Source organism: Sphaeramia orbicularis, chromosome 15 (assembly GCF_902148855.1).
Source record: "Sphaeramia orbicularis chromosome 15, fSphaOr1.1, whole genome shotgun sequence".
In the NCBI taxonomy this organism is placed as follows: domain Eukaryota; kingdom Metazoa; phylum Chordata; class Actinopteri; order Kurtiformes; family Apogonidae; genus Sphaeramia; species Sphaeramia orbicularis.
Genome location: NC_043971.1, coordinates 32,650,623 through 32,672,612, shown reverse-complemented (window position 1 = coordinate 32,672,612; position 21,990 = coordinate 32,650,623). Strand labels below are relative to the sequence as shown.

General features: G+C 40.3%; 1 protein-coding gene across 4 annotated transcripts; it reads right to left on the bottom strand.

The window, feature by feature from the left end:
• Positions 1–1,104: 1,104 nt before the first annotated feature.
• Positions 1,105–20,419, bottom strand: LOC115433695 (methylated-DNA--protein-cysteine methyltransferase). 4 transcript variants are annotated; one of them, XM_030155149.1, is made up of 5 exons: positions 20,335–20,419; positions 17,934–18,082; positions 9,025–9,185; positions 4,423–4,562; positions 1,105–1,903 (listed from the first exon to the last, which is right to left on the bottom strand). In XM_030155149.1, the coding sequence occupies exons 2-5, from the start codon at positions 18,068–18,070 to the stop codon at positions 1,775–1,777; spliced, it is 567 nt and encodes a 188-aa protein (XP_030011009.1). In that variant the 5' UTR covers positions 18,071–18,082; positions 20,335–20,419; the 3' UTR covers positions 1,105–1,774. The 4 variants fall into 4 exon arrangements, with proteins under 4 accessions (XP_030011009.1, XP_030011010.1, XP_030011011.1 ...); XM_030155150.1 differs by having other exon boundaries at positions 17,934–18,079; positions 20,335–20,410; XM_030155151.1 differs by lacking the exon at positions 20,335–20,419 and adding an exon at positions 20,230–20,313.
• Between the last annotated feature and the right edge of the window lie 1,571 nt (positions 20,420–21,990).

Sequence of the window (21,990 nt, the reverse complement as noted above, 5' to 3'; positions counted from 1 at the left end):
GGTGTGAATTATTTTAAAGAGATTCCTTGGGTACCTCAGCAATTACGTGGCCAATTACTGGCAGTGTGTCTGAAGCTTTGAAGCTGGACTTGTTTTTCAACATCAACGGCAGAGCTCTACAGACATCAGTATCTCTGGCTGCTAAATTCATAGCATTCCATAGAATTTACTTAGCCACAAGCAAAAAAGGAGGGTGCTTACAGTGCACTTCAGAGTGTGCCTGGCTTAAATGGGACCCCTTGTGGCTGTGTCACAGCTCCCTTCGTTAGGGGGCTGACTGTAGCCTGTAGTCACCACAGGCATCATTAGCCCTCTGTGAAACCACAGACTGAGTCTCATTCTTCATCTGCCTGTCTGCTGCCTCAACATCTACGCTGCGATGGTGCTCCAATGGCAGAGTAAGTGAGTCCTGCAGCCCGGCAAGACAGCCACACACTGATCGGATAAGAAATTCAAAAATGCAGCAAAGTTCAAATGTATTCAGTGAGTGGGCCACTTGAATTGGCTCTGTAAAGGTTAGAGCCGAGGTTATTTTTGGTGGGTGGATTATTAGGCTACCTGCGCTGTACAGAGGAGGAATAACTATGGGCAAGTAAGGGTCACTGTGAAATGGCATTAAACACTGAGCAGAATAGAGAATTAAATTTATAGAAAGAAAAAAAAAAACCTAAACAGTCAATATTAAACTGTCCATAAAATTTTGCATATAACAGTCCAGGACATATTAAATCAAGACACGTATTTTTCTAAACACACTGCACCACATCTACCCTCTTTTAATGGTCTTTTTAAGCAAAAATAATTCACCCCAAAGGGATTAAATGGTGCTGCACTGAAAATAAAATAACATATAAACATTTAAGTTACAGATTAAATGTGCAGGAAGAATTCAAGGCTGAAATGTTGATTCCTGTTTCCCGTTCTGTACTGCCCTCTAATGGAAAACACCACTCAGAAATAAAAGAGGGAGCTCTGAGATACAGTGATGGAGTGGAGAGAGTGAAGACATACAGCATAATTAACTGTGAGACTGAATCTGAACTGAGACAACACTATATGAAGGCTATTTTAAAATTAAATACAATTGCAATGATTAAACAGGAAGATTTGACACATGAAATGTATTTATTTAAACATGTCTAATACAACAAAAGTACAGTATATAATGTATAAGGTACATCCACTCAAGGTGGATTGTAAGGCAAGAGCAAACAATGAGATCTAAATGAAGACAAAACAAATGCTTCACTACAAAGCTTTGTAGCAGTAAAATTCAGAGCCTTTATCACTGGATGTTGAACAAAGCATTCACTTGGCAGGAAATTAAAAAACCAACGAGAGGTACAAAGACTAATTCTGCTTAGGAAAAAAAACAACAACAACAACAATGCAAGAGACATATTTTTAAGGGAATAATAATTCTTTAGAAAAACCATTCCAGCACTATCTGGCAAACGCAGCGGAGACCCACGGGAGCATATGTTTGTAATTCCTACTGTTCTCTGTTTAAGTTATTTTTGTACATTCTAATTCTGCAACAACTCTGTATCGCATTAACTATGCAGCATCTCTATTCTTAGATTTTAAAAAAAGTGTATAAACTGAATATTTACAAGTAGCTCCAGTTGTTCCACTGTGTGTGCCAAGCACACTAAACTTTATGGCCCTGTTTTGTGTTTTAAAAAATCCTGGCCTTGTCTTGTGTGTGTGTATGTGTGTGTGTGTGTGTGTGTGTGTGTGTACTGAATGAAGGACAGTTGGGCTCTGTCATGCTTTAGCCTTCCCCTCGCTGCCTCTCATGGGTGAGCAGCCATTGTTTGAGGTGGTCGCCCTTGCCGCTCATGTACGGCCCACTCTGTCCACTGCTAGAAATGACTCTGTGGCAGGGGATGAGGAGAGGAACCTGGCACAAAGACACAGAAAATGAACAATGAGGATGTAAACCTGCAACTTTTGCACATATTACGCAAGAACATTTTGACACATATGCTCTTTGAAATGATTGTTCTGTAGTTTCTTCAAATGAAAAATATTTATTTGTGAATGAAAAAAAAAAAGCTTTTCAGAGGTTTTTTTTTACTAAATCCACAAATCCAGATCAGAGCTTTAAAAATTAAATGTCTTCCTTATTTTCAGGTTGACTTTTATTGTTACAGTTCCAACACAGTCTCAGGTCTCGATACTGGATATATATTATGTATGAAAGGTTTTCTGATTTACCACATAAATGGTTGACTTAAAAGTAACCAGTGTGCAGAAAATATGAATCTGCACTTTTTTTTCTCGTTTTATATTCATGCACTGCGTGAAAACAAAGTGTCACACCAAAAGTGTCTGGTTTGATCCTGCACAAATCCACATTCATGGTGATAGCTCAGTCTTTGGGTATAAATGTTTTTTACTCTTTAATAGTGTAAAGCAAAGAAGCAATCAAAAATTAATGGGCAAAAACACCAGCAGGATGAATATTCAATCGAGAGGGTGTCAACATTAAGATCTGATAACCCTGTGATCATTAAAAAGAGGAAGTCGGTGGAGCGTTTACTCTTGTTGCAGACGACTGCCAGGGGGGTCCCGAGTTCTTTGTAAACTAAATGGCTGGAGAAAGATTAAACAAGCAAGCCTAAAACACTTCGATCATTGTGAATACAGAACGAGAAGAGTGGCAATGGTGAGAGTGAACCTCAGCAATTATTTCTTTTAAAATACTGTTAAAGGTGCAATCGTTTTATTCGCGATATAAAACGGAAAAACATTACATCTACTGCCGTATTGTAAATGTAGTTTTCCTGATTTGATGTCTGCACCTTCTGCCTTTTACAAAGAAAAAAGAAGTTGAACATGCAGTGCGTTTCAGTTCAAATCCATCATTAAACCCACTCCCATATCAACAGCAATAAAACTTTCCGAGCCCCAGATTAACCTTGCAGACAGAGAAATACTGCTCCAGTATTCGGATCAATACTGTTCCCCGGGTTTGGAGGGAGAGCAGGGTACCCTCAAGGCCTTCGGATCTGCCTCTTCACTTGGGGGGAAAAGAGCACTACACCAGGCTTATCAATACTCAAATCCTGGTGAAGAAGAAGTGCCACAGAGAGGCGAGGATCGATTGAGCACACTGAGCTTTTCACAGCTGAAGCCCAAGTGGAGCAGCACTACTGACAAGTAATTGACACTGACAATCTGACTCTGGATCTGTATCAGGAGCTGAGGGCTCAGGCTCCCAGCCTCCCTGACGAAAGGAAAAAATGTCTGTAAAACATGAGACTGAGAAGTATTATACAGAGATCCAGAAGCAATGCCATTGGCTAATGTATGGCTAATATATACATAAAGAGAAACTAGTGATTGGCATTAAAAATACACATATAACCTATTAGGGTGTATTTGCATTCATTCTGTGTTGGGACTGTATTTATTTGAACATAAAATTTATTTCTTTTCATAGGTAAATCCTAACAACTGCCAGAGCAAAGATGCACGAGTCAGGAGAAGCTATTTCACTGCACATGTGAGGGAGAACATCTCACTGTCTGCATTTCTGTACAAGTACTGCACTCTTCCTCACAGAGCACACCGGTGGTGCCCACAGCACTACATGGGCAGAGCTAAACGGGCTTTGATCAAAGGGTTTGATCAAAAGAAGACACACCACTTGCCCTCTAGCCCTCCATTTTGTACACAGTGGATTCATGGGCAAAATGATGCAGGCCAGGTTTCCTACAAGAATCGGAGATTTACTGCTAACATCTACAGTAAAGACTCAGAGAACAAGAACAAAAGGTGTGGGCTCAAAATCGTGCTGTAGGTAGACTTACACCTCTTAGCTGTTTTGTTTCGCCATCGCATATTTTCAAACACACCTACACTTAAGATTACAAGTCCTGCATCATTTACAGGTTTGTCATTTTTATTGTATTTTTTTAGACGCAGATAAATCACACTGTTACTTAATACGGATGAGTCAATTTAAGGGCAAGAAATGGGCTGTAAATGATGTTGACATTAAAATAATTATCTGATCATGTGCTGTATGTTTAAACACACCTTCAGAGCAGACAGAATATTATTTGAGGTCATTATTAGCAATTTACATATTTATTCACTCAGGCCTTCTTTCACACATTGGATTTTTAAGAATATTTCTTTGCTTTCACATCAAACTACAAGATTAAATTTATATAAATTATCATTTACACAAAGAAACAAAAAAATAACATAATGGATGTGTAAATGTTTCATATAAACAGCACATATTATATTACATTTTTATTTTTTCTCAGTAGGTAAATAACATATGAACTGAACTCTATAATCATAAGTTTCTCACTAAACACTAAAAAAAAAAAGTATTATTGTCCCTATCTGACAAAGTAAAGTAAGCAAGAGAGATACCTGTCAATCAATGTCAGCCACACTCACCGGGTTCCTCCTCATGGCCCCTCCCACTGCTCGCACCGCTCTGGGGTTTCCCGCCATCTCAGCGAGGCGTTTGTACGAGACCGTCTCACCAAACTTCACGTCCCTCAGAAGTATGTGCAACACGCGGCTGGTGAACGCGTCTACGCCAAGAAGCAGAGGACACGGGGAGAGAGAGCAAAAACAAGAAGAGAGAGCTCTTTATTTAATCAATCAAACTCAGACAGCTGACTGAGAGGCCGATGACAACAAGACTCGCCGTTTAGTGCAACACGGACTGCGCTGGCTTTGAAATAAACTAGTTTTTTTGTTGGGCCCAAATCAAAAGTTTGAGACATCACAAAACATCAGCCCACTTACATAATAAATACAGAAATAAAGACTTTTTTTCCATGCTCTGCTGCAACTGACATTCACCTTTTCAAATAAGAGGAACGTGAACCCTCTTTTTTTCTCTACAAGACTCATTAAACAACTAAATACATAGATGTCCCTCAATTTGACCTTAGCAATAGTATTAACATGGTATAGTAGCTGATGTGGGAAAATAATTTCTATAGCAGAAAAATCTAGGTTATGCTTTGAAAGGTCACAGCTAAAATTAAAAAAGTTCGCTCCTTCATTTAAAAGGATTAAGAGAGGCCAAAAAGACTGCAAATCTGCTCCAGATTTTTAATAATAATAATTTGAATGTTGCACACCATTTGTGGCAGTGGGATGACTTTGAGGTTAATCAGACCAATTTGTCCTTTTAATTGCTTTCTATTCAGAGTAGATTCATTATATCATCTTCACTTAAATGGCAGAATTCTTCAAATCATCCGCAGCTTAACCGACCACATTAACGGCTTTGATTTCATTAGCACTTTAGCAGTAGCATTATCTTTTTTTTTTTTTTTTTTTCTGGATTACCAGGCAGTGACTGAGAGGCATGTTTGTATAGCTCTGATCGCAAAGACAAAGAAGAGAATCTGGAGCATTTTGAAACCTGAAGACAATGATGCCGTGCACTTGTGTAGCAAGCGAACACTTTTTGAACAGAGAACAAGATGGGAAACAATAGTCTCGTTATCAAGAGGGGGCGAAAGTCTGCTAGTATATACATATACTCAGTCATGAAAATTCAATTAGTGATCTCCCATTCTCTCTCATTTATATGGTCTAAGAGAGCACATGACAAGTGATCTATGTGAAATCCCTCTAAATTGGCATTGTGTGAAAACATGTCACACCCCTGTCTCTCTTCTACAGAGTGAACATTCTTTGCTCCCCAGGCTCCCTTGCTACCTTATAGTCACTCTCCGCTACACAAAGCCACGCGAACAAGGCAATTTGCCTAAACTGGGGGGAATAAGTGTAAAACCTAAAGGGGATAGATTTGATTGATGCGCACCCATGTGAGTTCTTTGTCTTGAACAAGGCCCGTAGGTACTGTTTAATAATTTTTCAGGTAATAATCACGCTGTCAACGAGATGACGGGCTCTTACGCAGACAGACTTAATGTTATGAGGAGATAAGATACACCCCTGAAATTTCTTTTATGCATTATTCTCCCTCATAATGCTCGGATTTGGCCACATGATGTGCGCGGTACATACTGATATCGCTTTGTCACTGGTGGGTAGAGAACAACTTGCCCAGACTATGGGTATGACAAATCCCTGTTGATGCAAACGTTATTGACAAACAAACCAAAGTCAGTGTCAAGCCAGCACAGCATTTTAACAGACCGAGCAACAAGCAACACAGTTGTTTACACCTTTTACAAATCCGGAGCAGCTGTTTCTCCTGGAAGGTTTCACATCTTCGCTGGTTCTGGACGAAAACAAGTGTCTGCGTTTTTGTTTTTTTTTTTTCATCTGCACGAACAGAGGTTAAAGAACTTTGCCCTCATCAGTGTTAGTGACAGAGACTTCATGCGGGTCACTCGAGGTGACCAGCAATGATTTGGAGCGCAGTCCCCTAGCCCCATACTTCATAAAGAGCCTAATACGCTGTGTCTGGGGTCAGGACCCTCTTTAGATCGGGGTTCAGTCATGTCAATTGTTTAAATAAAAGTTGAGAGGAACCACTTACATGTTTACAGACATCCCATAATTATGTCACAGATCATTACCTACCATGAAGCCAGGTGATAGGGCCACTGCAGAGGCAGAAACAGCTTGACCCAGACCGAAATCGAATGGATCTAGTGATTGTAATGATATTGACATATATGATTGATTGCCTCATAATTTTGTATGTGAGAGCAATTTGAAAACAGAAAAAAAAGGGAAAACAATAAATTGAATTTTATCAGCCTTGCTAATGAAAGCCATAGATTTGGAGAGATGACTTCCAGCTGACAGTCACCTTATACATGGTTGTGAGAATAAAAAGACAATAGTGGAAATTCAACTACCTCATTATCCTTTGTGTCTAATGGGAGGGAAGACTTTGACTCCCAGTCAAAGTGTCTCTTGAGTCTTGAGGGATCCATACTTTTGAAGGCTGACGGGGTGCTGATGATTCTCTGATTATTCGATATTCTGAAAACGTTCATTTCCCTAATTCCTCTCCACATCACAGGGGCGAGTCCTGGTGAGTGTCTCATCTCGCCCTGCGCTGTGCACAGGGGGAGGTTCAGGCTCCTGCAGGAACACAGTCATTTGGGCTTTGAAGAGCGCCCTTCCCCCCTTTGCCTGGCCCCCTCCCTGCACATTCCCCGTGCCGCTTACCGAGACTAAGATCCTCTCGTCTGTTACATATGGATGTATAATTAATGAGATAAGAATATGCATCGTTTTAAGAACCCACGATGGTGTCTGTGTTTTTCTGAGGAGGCGAATGTGGGTGCACGCGCACACACACACACACAAACACAAGCCTTCTGAGCGCCACACGAGCATGTACTCACCATTCGTCTACCTCTGACGACCAAATTTGCGTGTGATGTTTCGCGTGACAATCAGTCAGGCACTATAGAAAACTGCACCTCGCACGTCTTTTCATGTCACCTCTGTTGCTCGGCTATATCATGACAGCTAATATGAAAAGTGGCTTGTTTTGTCAGAAATGTGTAAATAAACATGGCAACACTTCAAGTGAAGGTCACAACTCAATATTACATGACAAGTGCTGCGAGAGCGCTGCCGCATTCAGGTTCTCCCACAAGATAACTGAGCAAACAAAAGTTGGTTGTCACAGATTGTAATGACCTGATTAAACTTGTATTTTGTTCCCAGGCAGACGTTGGCTGCATGACTAGATGGAGTAGGAATTTGTACAGCAGGAAGGCAAAATATAATCCTTAATATTTGTGAATCAACAGGAAAAAAAAAAAAAAACTCTTATTTTCCTCCCTCAAAAGACAAATACTCCTGATGCACACATTTAACATTTTTATACTGGCATGGCCTATGGTTTTGACTACTGAGAGCAATCCAACCCTAAACCCTGTATTTACTGAGCCCCAAAACAACAGGCGAGGGAGAGAGGTGGAACGCAGCACAATCACCTATTCAGATCAGGTACTAATGAAGAATTCCATCTATCCTGAAATTTAATTAAAACCCCAAAGACTTCAGATGAGATGCGATTTGAAAGAGCCTGGGGCTGGTACACAAGCACTTGGTGGCGAAGGGAATCACACTGAAAGTTGATATCGTAATTGGTCCTGATGTATTTCTGCATTGCCTTTGCGGGAGCGTGGGACTCATAGCTGTATACAGGGTCTCGATGGAGTACCTGCTCATTGAAAATGCCATCACTCAAGCACTGCAGATCTGCATGAAATTAGAGAGCAACTAAGGCCTGATTGCAGAGGAAGAGAGGCACAATTGTTAAATGCATACATTAGAGTTATTTTTTTCCTGTGTAGGTGTGCTTATGCCTCTAAATGAGCACTTCTGAAAGTATTTAAGTTAAAATGCAACAAGCATCTCAGTGTGACAAAGAAATAGCCTGTAATTGTTTCAAAAAACGGCATCAGCGAGATAAGTTTATGATTTCAAGAGTGAGTTGTCAGGCTGCGGCATTGTTTGTTTTCCTCGAAACAAAAACACTAGGGACAATTAATTCCACTCTTTTTTTTCGATCTTTTTTTTTTTTTTCTTCAGCGCCCTCAATCATTCACTGTTGAGTCCCAACTATCAGTTGACAGGACACTAATTATCCATTTTTGGGGTGCTTTCTTTTTACTCGCCCTAGGTGACTGGTCAAGGCAACAATAAGCTCATTCAAACTTTACCACCATTCACATGTTCTCATTAAAAAAAAAAAAAGCTTCCTGTCTCAAAATGTCAAGAGTGGAATTCGATCAGTTTCAAAGAATGTGCCAAGAATCATGGAAAAGCTTGCCAAGACTAACACGCGTGGTAAGAGCTGCCACAGATTACTGAACCAAGTTACAGCTCTGTGTTCTGTTCTCTCTCTTTCACTCACCCACTCACTCACTTTCCCCCACTCTCACTCTGCCGCCCTTGCTCTCTCTCTCCCTCTCTCTCTCAGCCATAAAATACTTCATTATAACACAGTGAGCCAGTGAGTGTAAGTGATGTAACTGACAATTAAGAGTGAAAGCCTGATCCCAGTCATGGCTCTGCAAATATTTATCCATGACAGACCTCCTTGCAGGGCGGGGTGGTGAAAGGCAGGGAGCGGGAGACTCCCAGTGGTCTGCGGCTCACTGAAGTACGCCTGGAGCCATTCAACGCAGCGCTGCAACTCGGGGCTCGTTTCTGCCGGGCTATCGTTGACCACACAGCTCAGGGGGGCCTTGCTGCTCCTGTGAGGGATATAAGGCAGGATGGGGAGGTGAGGTGGGGATCAGAGGAGCAATCATAATACAGAATTCTTGGTTGAGCAGTGCTAAAATATGTCACTAGAGTGTAATAACATGCCACGGGTGACACCGATGCAAGATGACATAATTTGCAGAAAGAAAGTTGTTAATCAAGACGTGTTTAAAATACAAAGCTATACATTTTTGGTGTCGCCCGCGTCACTTGGCTTTAAGAAATATCGTTGCACTGAAAGACGGAAAGAAGCTCAAGAAAATATAAAGACAGTAATCCCAGCAATTTTTTTTTACAGTAGATATATATTTATATAAAGTGCAGCATGATGAAGTATGAAAGAAAACATTGTTAGGTCATGAGGAAAAGTGTTAACAGTTTATTTCAAACAACCTTAAGAAAGCAGAACCAGTTTCTGAAAAAAAAAAAAAAAAAAAAAAAAAAAGAGTTTCCAAAAGTCTCGCAGCTGTTATACAGAAAAAGTTAAGAGCGCTGCGTTAACAACAGTCTCATCTCTGCTTGGGTCTAGTTTATAGTTCATGACAAGAATAAATGGATTTTTTGGCCAGAGCGGTGCTGGCCAGCAAAGTACTGCACTTGGACGTGCATCTTAGCATGAGTAGATGCTTGGAGGAATTTGCCGATGGTTGAGTTGGCATCACTTAACAGCTGAATTTCTCTCCGCTGCTGACCACCCCCCAGGTCAATGCAAGCAGACTGACCCATATTTGACACTTAAAGACCCTACTGGGAAGGTCCTCTCTTAGCATGTGCATTACTGCAAAGTGGACCTCAAGCTGTGTTGTGGATCTAAAGCAGGCCGCCAATTCCATTAACTGGTGTACAGGACTTATAAATAAATAATATCACCATTTAAGTGCCCCTTCTTCAAAATTGGCTTATCCTGTATGGTATTAATAATAGACATTTACTTTGTTAAACACACAGACCGTCTCTCTCCTCCCCGCCGTAACAACATGGCCCTAAAGTGTTTTTACACTTCTGCAGGTCACAGTTTGAGCAACGTTTTATATTGGACATGTGAAGCTGAGGTTTACTGGAGTGTTATGACTGAGCAGGTCAGTTTTCAGGGAAACCACTCTGCCTGCTAGTTTGTGGCTGTGTGATGAAAATCTCCTGGGTGCCGTTTAACAGTGGGTGTAAATACAGTAAAAGGTGTAAATACTCTCATTTCCAAATAAACCACACCAGCAGTTTATAGTTGAGTGGTGAAAACTCGGAAGCCCACTGGCGGGTCCTGTGCTGAGACCCGCTCAAACAATGGCCATGGCTCATGGCAATCTCTGTCGGCATGGGTGAGTGCCCAGCCAGCCCCTACTTGTCATTGTCTCTCCTTTCTATCCCTCCCCTCCCTCCCTCCCCCCTGTTCTCCCTCCTCATTTCCCCCTCTCTATTTCTCTATCCTCCCACTCCAGCTCTTTTGGCTCGCTACCACCTACACCCCGACACACACCCACCCCCATCCCCCCACCTCTCTTTCTCTCAGTAAGAATCTTCAGGCCACTGTTCCCTCTCTACACTCCCCCATCCCCTCCACCCTCAATACGCCTCCTCCCACCAACCTCCCCTACCCCTCTGCACCCCCCCTTTCTCTCTGAGAGGATGTTCCAGCCGCTGCACACTGACAGCTCGGGGATATTGTGTGTGGAAATGTTCCTGTTGGACCCGCAGGCCCTTACAATCTACCGGACAAAGGCTAGAGCACCTTTGCTTAAGGCTTGGCACCTTTGACCTCCAGCTCACACTTCAGACTTGTCACCGTGGCTAATTTTCTTCTCCCCTCAGTCCTCTGCTATGGATGCGCCTGCTTTAAAGGTGTTTTGAGTGATACAACACTGACAGTAGTAAAAGTTAATGCAATGCAGTACATGTTATGGCTGGTAAACAACACCAAAATAAATAAATAAAAACGGAACAACATCAGTCGAACTGAAGTCTGTCACCTCTAGGTGCAATGGGGGATTGTTTTTAAAGAGCATGTGGGCAGTGGAGATGTAGCTCCTGTGCTGGCAACATTTCCAGTCGCTTCAGTGAATCACAATCAAACAGCATCATATGATCTTTATAGAGCCCATGCTGGCACATAAGAAAGTGTGCCCTTGAAAATTAGAGATTACAGATGTGTAATAAATGTCGGCCTAATTACAAAGAGCGTCTCAGAGGAGAAGCAATCTTTATATTGTCTTAAGGTAACGGTTCATCCCATATAAACCAACAATTCTAATTAGTTTTAATTATAAAATATTAGTTCAATAAAAGACATATAAGAGTCATAAAGTTGGAAGATTTTACACTTGGATAAAGAAATTATATATATATTTTTTGACTGGTTAGAATAATGATATTTCCTACAATGTCCTACAGGCATTTAGTGTTTCATCACAGTTAAGGAAATAAGAAACTAATTCCAAACTAGCCAGGATTTGCTGCACTAAAAAGAATATTTCCCTAGATAGAAGATTGTGATTTGAGAAAATTTCTAATATTGTGCTCCTGTCACAATCAATTTCCAATTACCATAAATCATCGCTGTGTAAAGTGGGAGTCATTTGGAGTTCTACCTATTTTGTAACTCTAATATAAGGAATGAATTGAGCATTTATATAATGTTGGAGGTTATTTCATTCATCTTAGAAGAAACAATCAAAGGAGACAAAAGAGGAAAACACTGACATTAATTTTATCTCTTTTTTTTGTTGGCATATTCTCTATGTCTAGTCTTCAGTTACACTTTTTCTATTAACTGTGCGCGGAGGAATGAAACAGGTTAACCACAAGATCTAATTGAAAGGAATCTGGCGAAGGGTGTAATGGTATATTGCACAAAGAGGGGAAAAACTCAGAACTCATGCCTCCATCCTGTGAAGCGTGATGGCCCTCATCCTGACTCGATCGGCTGTCACTTTTGACACAGCCTGCCAGAGTTCTCCTTCACCGATCATGGGTAACATGGCGGGTCAGAGGATGAAATAGAAAAGGCCAAGAGCAGTCCAATATTTTCCTCAGCCTTATAGCTGCAGATACTTAACTCAGAGACGTCAAAGACTCAAGAGAGCATGAAAAAAGCCTAAAATGACTGTCTAAAAAGGGAAAAAAATACAGCATGTCTCTATGAATGTCAAGATCCTGATGGTCTCTGAGCCAAAGGCTGTGATACAATTGTAAGCCACTTGCTCAATACGGCTCGTTCAACCATTTGAAGATCATTCAGATGCCTATCTAGCTACTGCAGCACTAAAGTCGAGAGCTTTTAGAGTGGTAAGCTGTAAGAAATGCCTCCTATTCTGTTCTGTGGCGCACATTCTCTACTCTCTGCTATTTCAAAATAAAAACAACTGGGCCGGATAAACTGCTCTCTAGATATCCAACAACTCTTATTAGCAAATGTCCACCGAAGAGGCCGCAACACTCAATCCAATACATAAAGGTGGTGGTAAAATACTGCAGAGTAGGCAACAAAGCACACAACAATTAGGTCTTCTCCCAACTGGCTAGCCACAGGAGTCAGTGAAGGCATGTATTACCAGAGCCTTAACTCTTACTCCATTATGTAGTGTATCCACACCTCGACGCAGCAATGTTTATCTACAACAGACTACTGAGCAGTTTCAAATAGCGTTTTTAGCCTCTATTCTCAAGTGCCACAGTAAGAGATTCCAATTACCCGAATGGTAAGGAGCCAGTGAGGGAGGCATAAAGTACATTAGGGAGCCCCTGTAACTGCAGGGACCTTTTAGAGCCTCAACTGAAGAGGGCCAAGAGACTGGGGGGACACTGACCCTGCATGGATAGCCTCTGTCAAAATTTGACCACGTCAAGCACAAAGGCATTATGGGAATCCAGTGTCACCAAGTCCTAATTACTGTCTGTGTTCAGAGCAAATTACTGCCTTGTTCCTCTGATTAGCGAGGAGGCTAATCTTCACCTGTGTACGCCAGCACTGCTGAGGGCCCTTGAGTGTTAGCGCTTCGTCTTCTGTAATTTATTTTTAAATCAGTGCCCGCTCCCAGGAGTTTTGAGTGTTTTGTTGTGAACCGCTTACCATGATCCCCACCACCGCCCCCTCACCCCTAAATCCTTGACTAAATCCTTGTTTGGTGCCGCAGGAAGATAAGCAAGAACAACACTTGGGCATAATTGACTCGTACTCCTCTCCAAGATGTCAGAGCAGAATCATCTCTCTGCATATTGCCTTAGTATGTCACACACTGTACACTTCTGCATGTTGCAGATATAGAATCCAATCAAGTTCTAAAACAAACTCGCGCAATCCTCGTACCGGAAAAACTTCTAGTCCGACAGCAGAGAGAGAGAGGGAAAAAAAACAAAAGTGCAGGAGCTGCTTTTAGCTGCATCTCTACGGTGAACAGGATCTCCCTCTCGGCTCCCGTCCTCACTCTGGAGGATCTGTTTTAAAAACCACAACATTTGCAAATTTTTTATCTGAGTGAATGTCAGAGTCTCGTCTGTGTGAGGCGGTTTACAGGTAGTGTGTTACACAGGTGTTGGTTTACACAGGAAATGGCACATGCAGCCTGATTGGGACAGTCCCGGGAGACGGAGGCATAAACATAGAGCACAGATGGGTCCAAGGGCCAGTGGGAGCAGCACCTTAATGAATACGCAGCTGAGTACTACACTTCACAACATGCAAAACAATATTCTAAGGACGCAGTAAAAAATAGAACAAAAATCATCTGAATATCATTACACTATGAATAATTCATGCCATTTCTAAAGGGAGTACGTCAAAAAGTCTCCTCTTGCTTTATTGATGATTTCATTCAATATGTCAGCATATCACTGTTTGCATGACAAAGCATTTTAAAAACAAATGTAAGCATTTTATTTTCAAAACAATGAGCTAATTAGATTAAGAGTAGGTCTTTAAATATGATGAATGAAGAGAGAAGGAAAAGAAATAGACAGTGTAGCAGAGAGAAATAATTGTGAGAGGGAAAAAAAAAAAGTTGTTTCCCGGTGTGTGAGCATATCATGTAAACAGGCCCTGAACAGGAAACACATTTACCATACTGCTATTCAGTGTGAACCAGGACATTGATTCACAACACTACATGAGTGTGAGAAAAACGATAAATGCATCACCTCAGATATTTCACACTAGCGTTGGTAGTGTGTAAAAGCTGTTGTGACAGCTTGGGTATTAGGGCAAGATAGATGGAAAATGTCTGGCTGCTTATGAATGCCAATGTGACGGAGGTGACGGGTTTGACACAAAAACACTCCACCTCAGAACAATTAGGCTGTTCTCAGGCCCCATCCAGTGTTGTCAGTGATAATGGAAAGCTGTGAGGATAACTGGTGATAAATAGACTTTAACACCCTCCTCCTTAAGAGCAATGCAGTCCTGCAGTCCTCTCATATGCTTAACTAATCATGACCATGGCCGGCAAATTCATACAAAAGACTAATTACTGTTGTACTTCACTTCAGTCTCAAAGGCCTCTTATATAAGGACTTGGGGGTTCTCTTGCCTCTTTTCTCCTCTTGATGGGTATTTTTTTTACAAGTAGGCCTCTTCCTAGACAAAAGCGTTTAAAAATTGGTGATTGCTTTCATCCGCTTTAATTACATTCAGAAATGGCATTTCTGCCACATAATACACCCCTATTGTTTCAGAATTATCTGGCTTGGGGAGTAAAATCTACAATATTTGACGATGCTCCCGAGCTAAATCGCCTCTTGAAATTGAAATATGCTGCCGAAATACAAAATAAAAAGCCAGCCTTTGCTGCTGATATACTGGAAGCTCCTTGGCTTTCTGCAGAATGCTATTATTATGCATATCCAGGTAGAAAGTTAATTAACCCAAAGCTTAAGCTAATTATGGTAGCAGAATGCTATCAACCAAACGCTTTCAGTCAGACAGCTGTCCAGAATTTCATTTGCTAATCATTTGTCTTTTGCCGGAGCATATGGTACATTTCCCCGCTATCACAGCAACAACAAACAGATGAAAATCATTAACTAAAAACAATGTGCAATGTGAAAAATCAGACACAGATTTATAAGGCTTTGTGTCAGAGAAAAAAGGCGGATTTATGGCCTGGGAAATATGATGATAATTTTTGGTTTTAGTCACTTAGGATTTTAGGCAGATCACGTGATTCAAGTGTGCTGGGAATTCAGATGCACAAATATATTGTTTATATCTAAATGCAAATGAGACAGAATGTTTATTGTTTATCCGTGTAAAATTAATTACAATTTTCTATAGGAGCATATGCAAAGAGGTTGTTCTTAACAATTTTAGCTCCTAGCATATTTTGTGCCTGTTTTTCCTTTTTTTTTTTTTTTTTTAACACAATATTTTTATGTTGTTAAAACTAGAAATCCCACAGCACTGCATTAAATCAATTATTTTCTGAGAAATGCTTCATGCATTATTTTTTTCTTTTCATAAAAAACATATCATAGTGGCTGTTAAAGGGTGATTGATATCAGCATTGCCTTGCGACATTATCAGGCAATAAAGGCTACTCAGGTTCTAATGCAACATGTCATACACAGGCTCCTGTAGTACATTTCTATTGAGGACCTCACAAGCTAAATTGCTTTTTTCCTGCTCCCCCACATCTCAGGCAGCTTGACAGACAAATTGATCAAAGCATTGTAAAATAATATGCTCACAAAATGTCTCGGGGCAGGAGTCCAGCCCTTTTTTCATTTTTCACCCTAATAAAAAAGTGCTCTATGATTTCCTCTGTATTATGTGTCTGTGCTCTGTGTGAAAGAGGCAAGAAGCATCATATTTCAGATAATAGTAATCTCCTGTAAACAAAATGCGTATCATTTTTCTGTGAACGCTGTGGCCATGCTAAAACTAAAGGGAGAAAGCTGGTTAACAGGGAGGCTGGTGCGTAAGGCCCCAACAGGGGTTGTTGAGATGTAATGAATTTGTTCATCTGATGGTGCCTTCAGGGCTGTCGTTAGACTGGCAGAGGAGGTTGATTTCAGGAAATGTTCCTAAGATCAGTTAGGAAGCAAAAGGGGCTTGAGACGTTTCTATTAGAAAGAGCTGACGGTCATGGTGTATAAGCAATACTTCAAGGGCGTTTATGTAGCTATAATGGCATTTATCAATAGCTATCTATCAATGCCATGAATGTTTTTGCTGCTGCTCCGGCTGTTCAACACCAACCAATAGTGAATTCTGAGAGAAAACACAGAGGGCAAATACAGTCATGTAAGCCTTCAAAGCTTCGACTCGCTCACAAATATTCTTCCGCAGGTCTCTCTTCATGCTCTGCATAGATGTTATCTATTTCCTTTATCCAAAATATGCACTTAGAGATCATTTATCACACTGACTTCCTAAGCCTGTACCACACCAGATCCAAAGCTGGAAAGAGCCTTGTTTAGTATGTCATAAATAAATCAATGGAAATGGCTGATCTGAACTATTACTGCTACAGGCAGGCTTTTGTGAGATCTACATGTAAAGCCGGTTGCAAAGATAAGCCTATATTTTGTCACTTTATCTCGCCTCCCTTAATGCCTGTTTACATTGCGTTACTACATATATCTGCGCAGGCTCTAGTTTCCCTGTCCTGTGACAATAACACGGCATTCAACTGGTTGTGATAAAATCTAAACATTCTGTCTAATGATTTCTTGCTCACACCTTAGAGAACATACAGACAGCGATGTGATCGAAGCTTCACTTATGACCGACATAGCAAATGATATTAAACTGAGAAATGATCTACTGATGCGAATCATTAAATTCATTTGCATATTCTTACTGAACCTGAACACACAAATTAAACCCTGTTCACAAGAAGATGGAGAAAGGTGCTTGTGCATGGTTACAGGACATCTTCCATAATCAAAATTCCATATTATTAATTTTCTCCCTTCAACTCATTAACAACAAGTGGAATGTTTTTACTGCTTGATGAATTTTAGGAAATAGCCGACAGTCGAGAAGGAAACACGTGTTGAGGTATAATATACAAGGTCATTAATGGGTTTCCATAAATTAGAATTTGAACATACATTTTCAAAAGGATAACTTCCTATCCGGGTGCATTTGGAAATGGTTTAATTTCCCAAACCATTCAAGTTTATCAAATGTGAATCTGTGATACATGGATTTTTAATTTCAATCTAATCAAAACTAATCTGAGATGTAGGATGTGGACCTGTAAAAATAAGGAATAAATACTTATTAATGCCGAGTTTAATCAGTTTCAATCGCTTCAGTAAGACTGTCAACATTCTGACAATTTTGAGGGATGAGAGGGGCATGAAATGCAATCACATATTACATTTCTGAGTGTTGGCTGTGACACTCACAACTACTGCATACAACTTGGAGGAAACATAAATAAACAGGAGGGAGTGGTCCATGCTCCCCATGGCCTTTGCTGACCCTACAGACATCAACTCTAATCAACTCCCCTGTGGATAATAAACAAGTTATTTTTCTGAAATTTCAAATATACTGCAGGAAGAATCACAACCACATGCCATCAGAAATCTAATTTCAAGCCCAACTGTATTCTAGTGCCCCTCATATTTCTAGTGCCTGCTCATATTTGCCCAACTTTCTCCAGGATATTTCTTGTGGGATCTACAAAAATGCCCTGCTTCCAATGAGGAATGGTGGCACTCCATCACAGGAGTGGATTCTGTCTGCCTGTAAATTTCACACCTTTGTTTATCACGTCACCAGCCCGGCTGTTGTACAGTACCTTTCAGCAGGTGCGACATCCATTAGGATCTGGATGGTGTGCACACCATTCTCACATCCACTGACTTGGATCTTCCCCAGGGGGCTCAGCAATGAGATGGTCTTCTGAGTGCACTGGTTCTCCCTCTGCTTCTTCATCTCACTGCCCTGCTAAGGAAGCACAAATTACACCGCCTTCATTGACATATTCATGTGGTAACTTTCAGAATTTCCCACACACATTTGCATTGAATGATCTATTGAAAACCTAGCGGGCCACCAACGAATGATGACTTACATATTTGAACACCTAGCCTCCAAACAATGTCATGATGTGACTTGATCCCTACATTACTATCCAATATTTCTTTTGTGCATGGAAAAGAATACGCCTATCTAACCAATAAATCGCCCATTTTTTCCCCTCTTTCTGTTCTATATATCACATAAATGAGAAAAACAATGCAGTCTGTTCCCTTGTCTGGTGGGGGATTCCCAAGATAGCTCGACATTATTTTCAATCCGTCATTTTTGGTTGATGGCCGGGATGTTTTTCTAGCATTAAATTTGTTCCTTAGGGTGCAACTCCGATGGGATTCTGGTTTCCAGCCCTTAACAACAGCAAAAACGTGCAGCTTTTCTGACGACTGAGATGGATACTGGCAATAACCAGACAGCAGTTCCTTTTTTATTTTTACTTTGAGGGAAGGAGAGATGATTGACTATGTTATATGTGAGTTTTTGAGAGATGGGGGTTATAATAAATAAAGGTCACATTGATTGTAAGAGTTTCAACCAAGGAACCTTTTCTTCCTGGAACCTTGATCACAAGAAAAAAAAAAAAAAAAAAAAAAAAGGTTAAACGGTACAAATACAATACCTCTTCTTCCACTTTCTAATAGCAATAAGTTGCACCTTCTTCTATGATGTAATTTATACAGATGTTTTGATTTTAATGATTTAATATTAATTGTGAAAATTAACTTCGGCAAACAAAATAATGTAAACTTACAATTACATGTTTTGGTAATTAAGAAATTACTTAAAATTCCCAAACTCAATTCACAATAATAATAATAATAATAATAATAATAATAATAATAATAATAATAATAACAATAACACTAAATATAAAAAATATGATTTTGATCTTTTAAGTAATCTATTTTCTAGATTAAACAACTACTCTTAACATCTCAAAATGAAAAGATTTACTGGTTTTCTTAATTTTTTTATGCAGTAAACTAAATATCTGTATATTTTGGACTGTTATACAAAATATACGCTTAAGGAAATTATACGTCACATTTTCTTCAGTATTCTCTGAAATTTTATAAATAAGCAGATGAATTAAAACAAAAAAACAAAAAGAATAGTTTTGCAGCCCTAGATTTTCAAATGCATAATATAGCCTAGTTTTAATTTTAGATTGCATACTGTATGAGATGCATAAAGGGGGGGGGGGGGGGGGGGGGTAAGACAGAAAAAAGAGGGGGAAAAAACAAAGGTTATGTGTTAAAAGTAGTCATGCATTTACAGTATTTCACTTCCTTCCTTCACACACCACCACCACATCTGTCATGGTATGCGATCACAAATGCGTCTGCTTCAACTTTCTTGTTTCTACTTTTGCAGCTCTCACTGTATTCATCGGGGGTTTGCCTGAACTGACAATAAAAGCGAGAAATTTCTGAGCCAAACAATGGTACAGACTAGTGCACTTTGGATAAGCGCTGAACACACTGCCTGCCATTTAGCAAGCTGGTAATAGACCTACAAATAGAATAAAGGACTTTGGCAGTAATGGCTTTGGTTAATAGTCTACACTGATTAAAAATAATGCTATCATGTTTGCTTTCTGCTGCACACTCCCTTTTCAGTGGCTGCTCCTGAAGACTTGCGCTTGAATGTTTGGATGTTTACCCAGCTCTTCACGGTGAGAGACAACAAACAACAACCAGCTTGTGTTGTTAAAAGTCATTGGCATCATCCTCACCCTCGTCAATCATCGGACTTATTTCTCATTAGACCGGTTACTGGTCAAACCTACGAGATTAATGGAGTAGAAAGAGTGACGCACAGGTGTGTGAAAAAGCAACATGTGTCTTTGTGCTAACGTTAATTATGCTAATTCAGCCGCGTTTTGGGTGAAAAGCAGACAAACCGATACCGAAATGGAGACGAAAGCTACCGTAGTTCTTGGGTTCTTTTATAATTAAACACATTTCCTCATTGTACGGATTTCCACAGTCTAAAGGCCTACACGGACACAGCTTGTTTTCCGACAACAGTACACATGGTCATATTCACGCAGGCACCTCTCAGTCGCCAAACGCTATGTTATACGGAAGCTTCCGCATAGGGAGATTAACCAAGGCTTTACAAAACGACTTATAACACTACAAAGAAAGCCTTTAGCTTACAGTGAGGCTTAAAGCATTCGAGTGATGCCCTCGTCTTTTCCTTCTGCAAAACAAATGATAGAAAACTTCTTCCTGTTTCTCCACAGACAGCATGGCCAAAGTGACCAATCAAAAGCGGTAAAAGTCCGATCTCACTCTCTAATTGGTCGAGATCAAGTCTTCGCTCCTCCCCCGTCAGGGACAGACACAGATGGCTTGTCTAATAGGTCTCAAGTTGGGATTTGGGGTCCTTGAGGGGGTCCCCAGTACACCGAACACTAGTAATAGTACTGATTTAGATATTTGAGTTGCTTGATATTTCCACAGAATGAAAAATATGATAATACGTATTTTGAGCATTAAATTCAAACACAGTTATTTTCCACTTATAGGACAGACATTTATCTAATTCTCTATCTCCAGTGACAGCTCCTTAGTTATGTCTTTAGGGTCCTAAGCTTAATGTTTGTGGGGAAAAAACACCTATGTGAGTCTAACAACCAATAACATCATATGCATTACCATCAAATAAACTCAGCATGTTATTTTGAACAGCTTTATTAGTGTTTTATGCAGTTTAAAGTAGAGGGAGAGTTGCTTATGTTGCCTGGAGCTGTATTAGGTTTAGCTGCAGTGTATATTTCAGTCATTATGACCAAGTGTGTGGCATCAATCATGTATTGTTTAAAAGTGCCTGTTGTCCTCTGCAGCTTTATTTTTATTTCTGTGCAGCCTTCAGCTCTCTGCATGCCTCCGTTTGGAATGTGTAGGCCGGCGTGGGCCTGTGGCCCACACCCCATCTCAGCGGTGAGGGTGGGAGCGGGGGAGAAAACGCCACCCCTGCAGAGACCATTTTGAAATCTGTGAGGATTTCCGTGCCATCTGGACCCGCTGCCAGTCTGCCCCAGATAGTAAGGGTTGGCAACGGTACCCGACGGTGCAATATGGCTCTCTCTTTAATGAACTACTAACTGTCCCCCGTTTTAATTGATGTGACATTTGAGCCATTTATCTCTGACATTTCAATGAAGGATGATTCCTCAGCCTTGCCATTTACTTTTTGTGCTATTTTCTAAGAGTCATTTGCATTTTTCTGCTCTAAACCTGCTTTTTGTCTCTCATTAGCTAATTAGAGAGCAACATGCACAATTAATAAAAATGAACATAACCTAGTTTGATATAGGCTTGATGAGGCATAATCAGAAAATCAGTGTTTTCTTAATATTCATCAAAAATGATGGGAAGGGCTACCTGTGGTAAAAGGTGACTTCGATAAAGCCTTGTAACCTTTACCCACATACCAACATGTAGCCTACAGTGTGGGACAACTTATGTTCGCAGCATGGGGAGAATCAAGCTCAATTAATCAGCATATGATTGCAGTAAGCAGCCCCCTCTGCTGGATCTTCTGAGCCATACTGTTTGAAATTATTTTTAATGCTGCATTTCCAGTAGCCAGACAATTATCCTATGTAGCAGTACAGTGTGAATGTTTTTGTTTGCCTTATTACAGTTTGCAAAAAGGTGCCTCAGATGTAAATTTGTAAACATATCTAAACTTTTATTTTTTAATGTTATGATATATTTTTTTTATCCATTGTAGGATTTTATTACCAGTGGCAGTTTAAAGCTGCTTTGCACATTTTACACTGTCTTTGTGATGTTATTTATAATTGT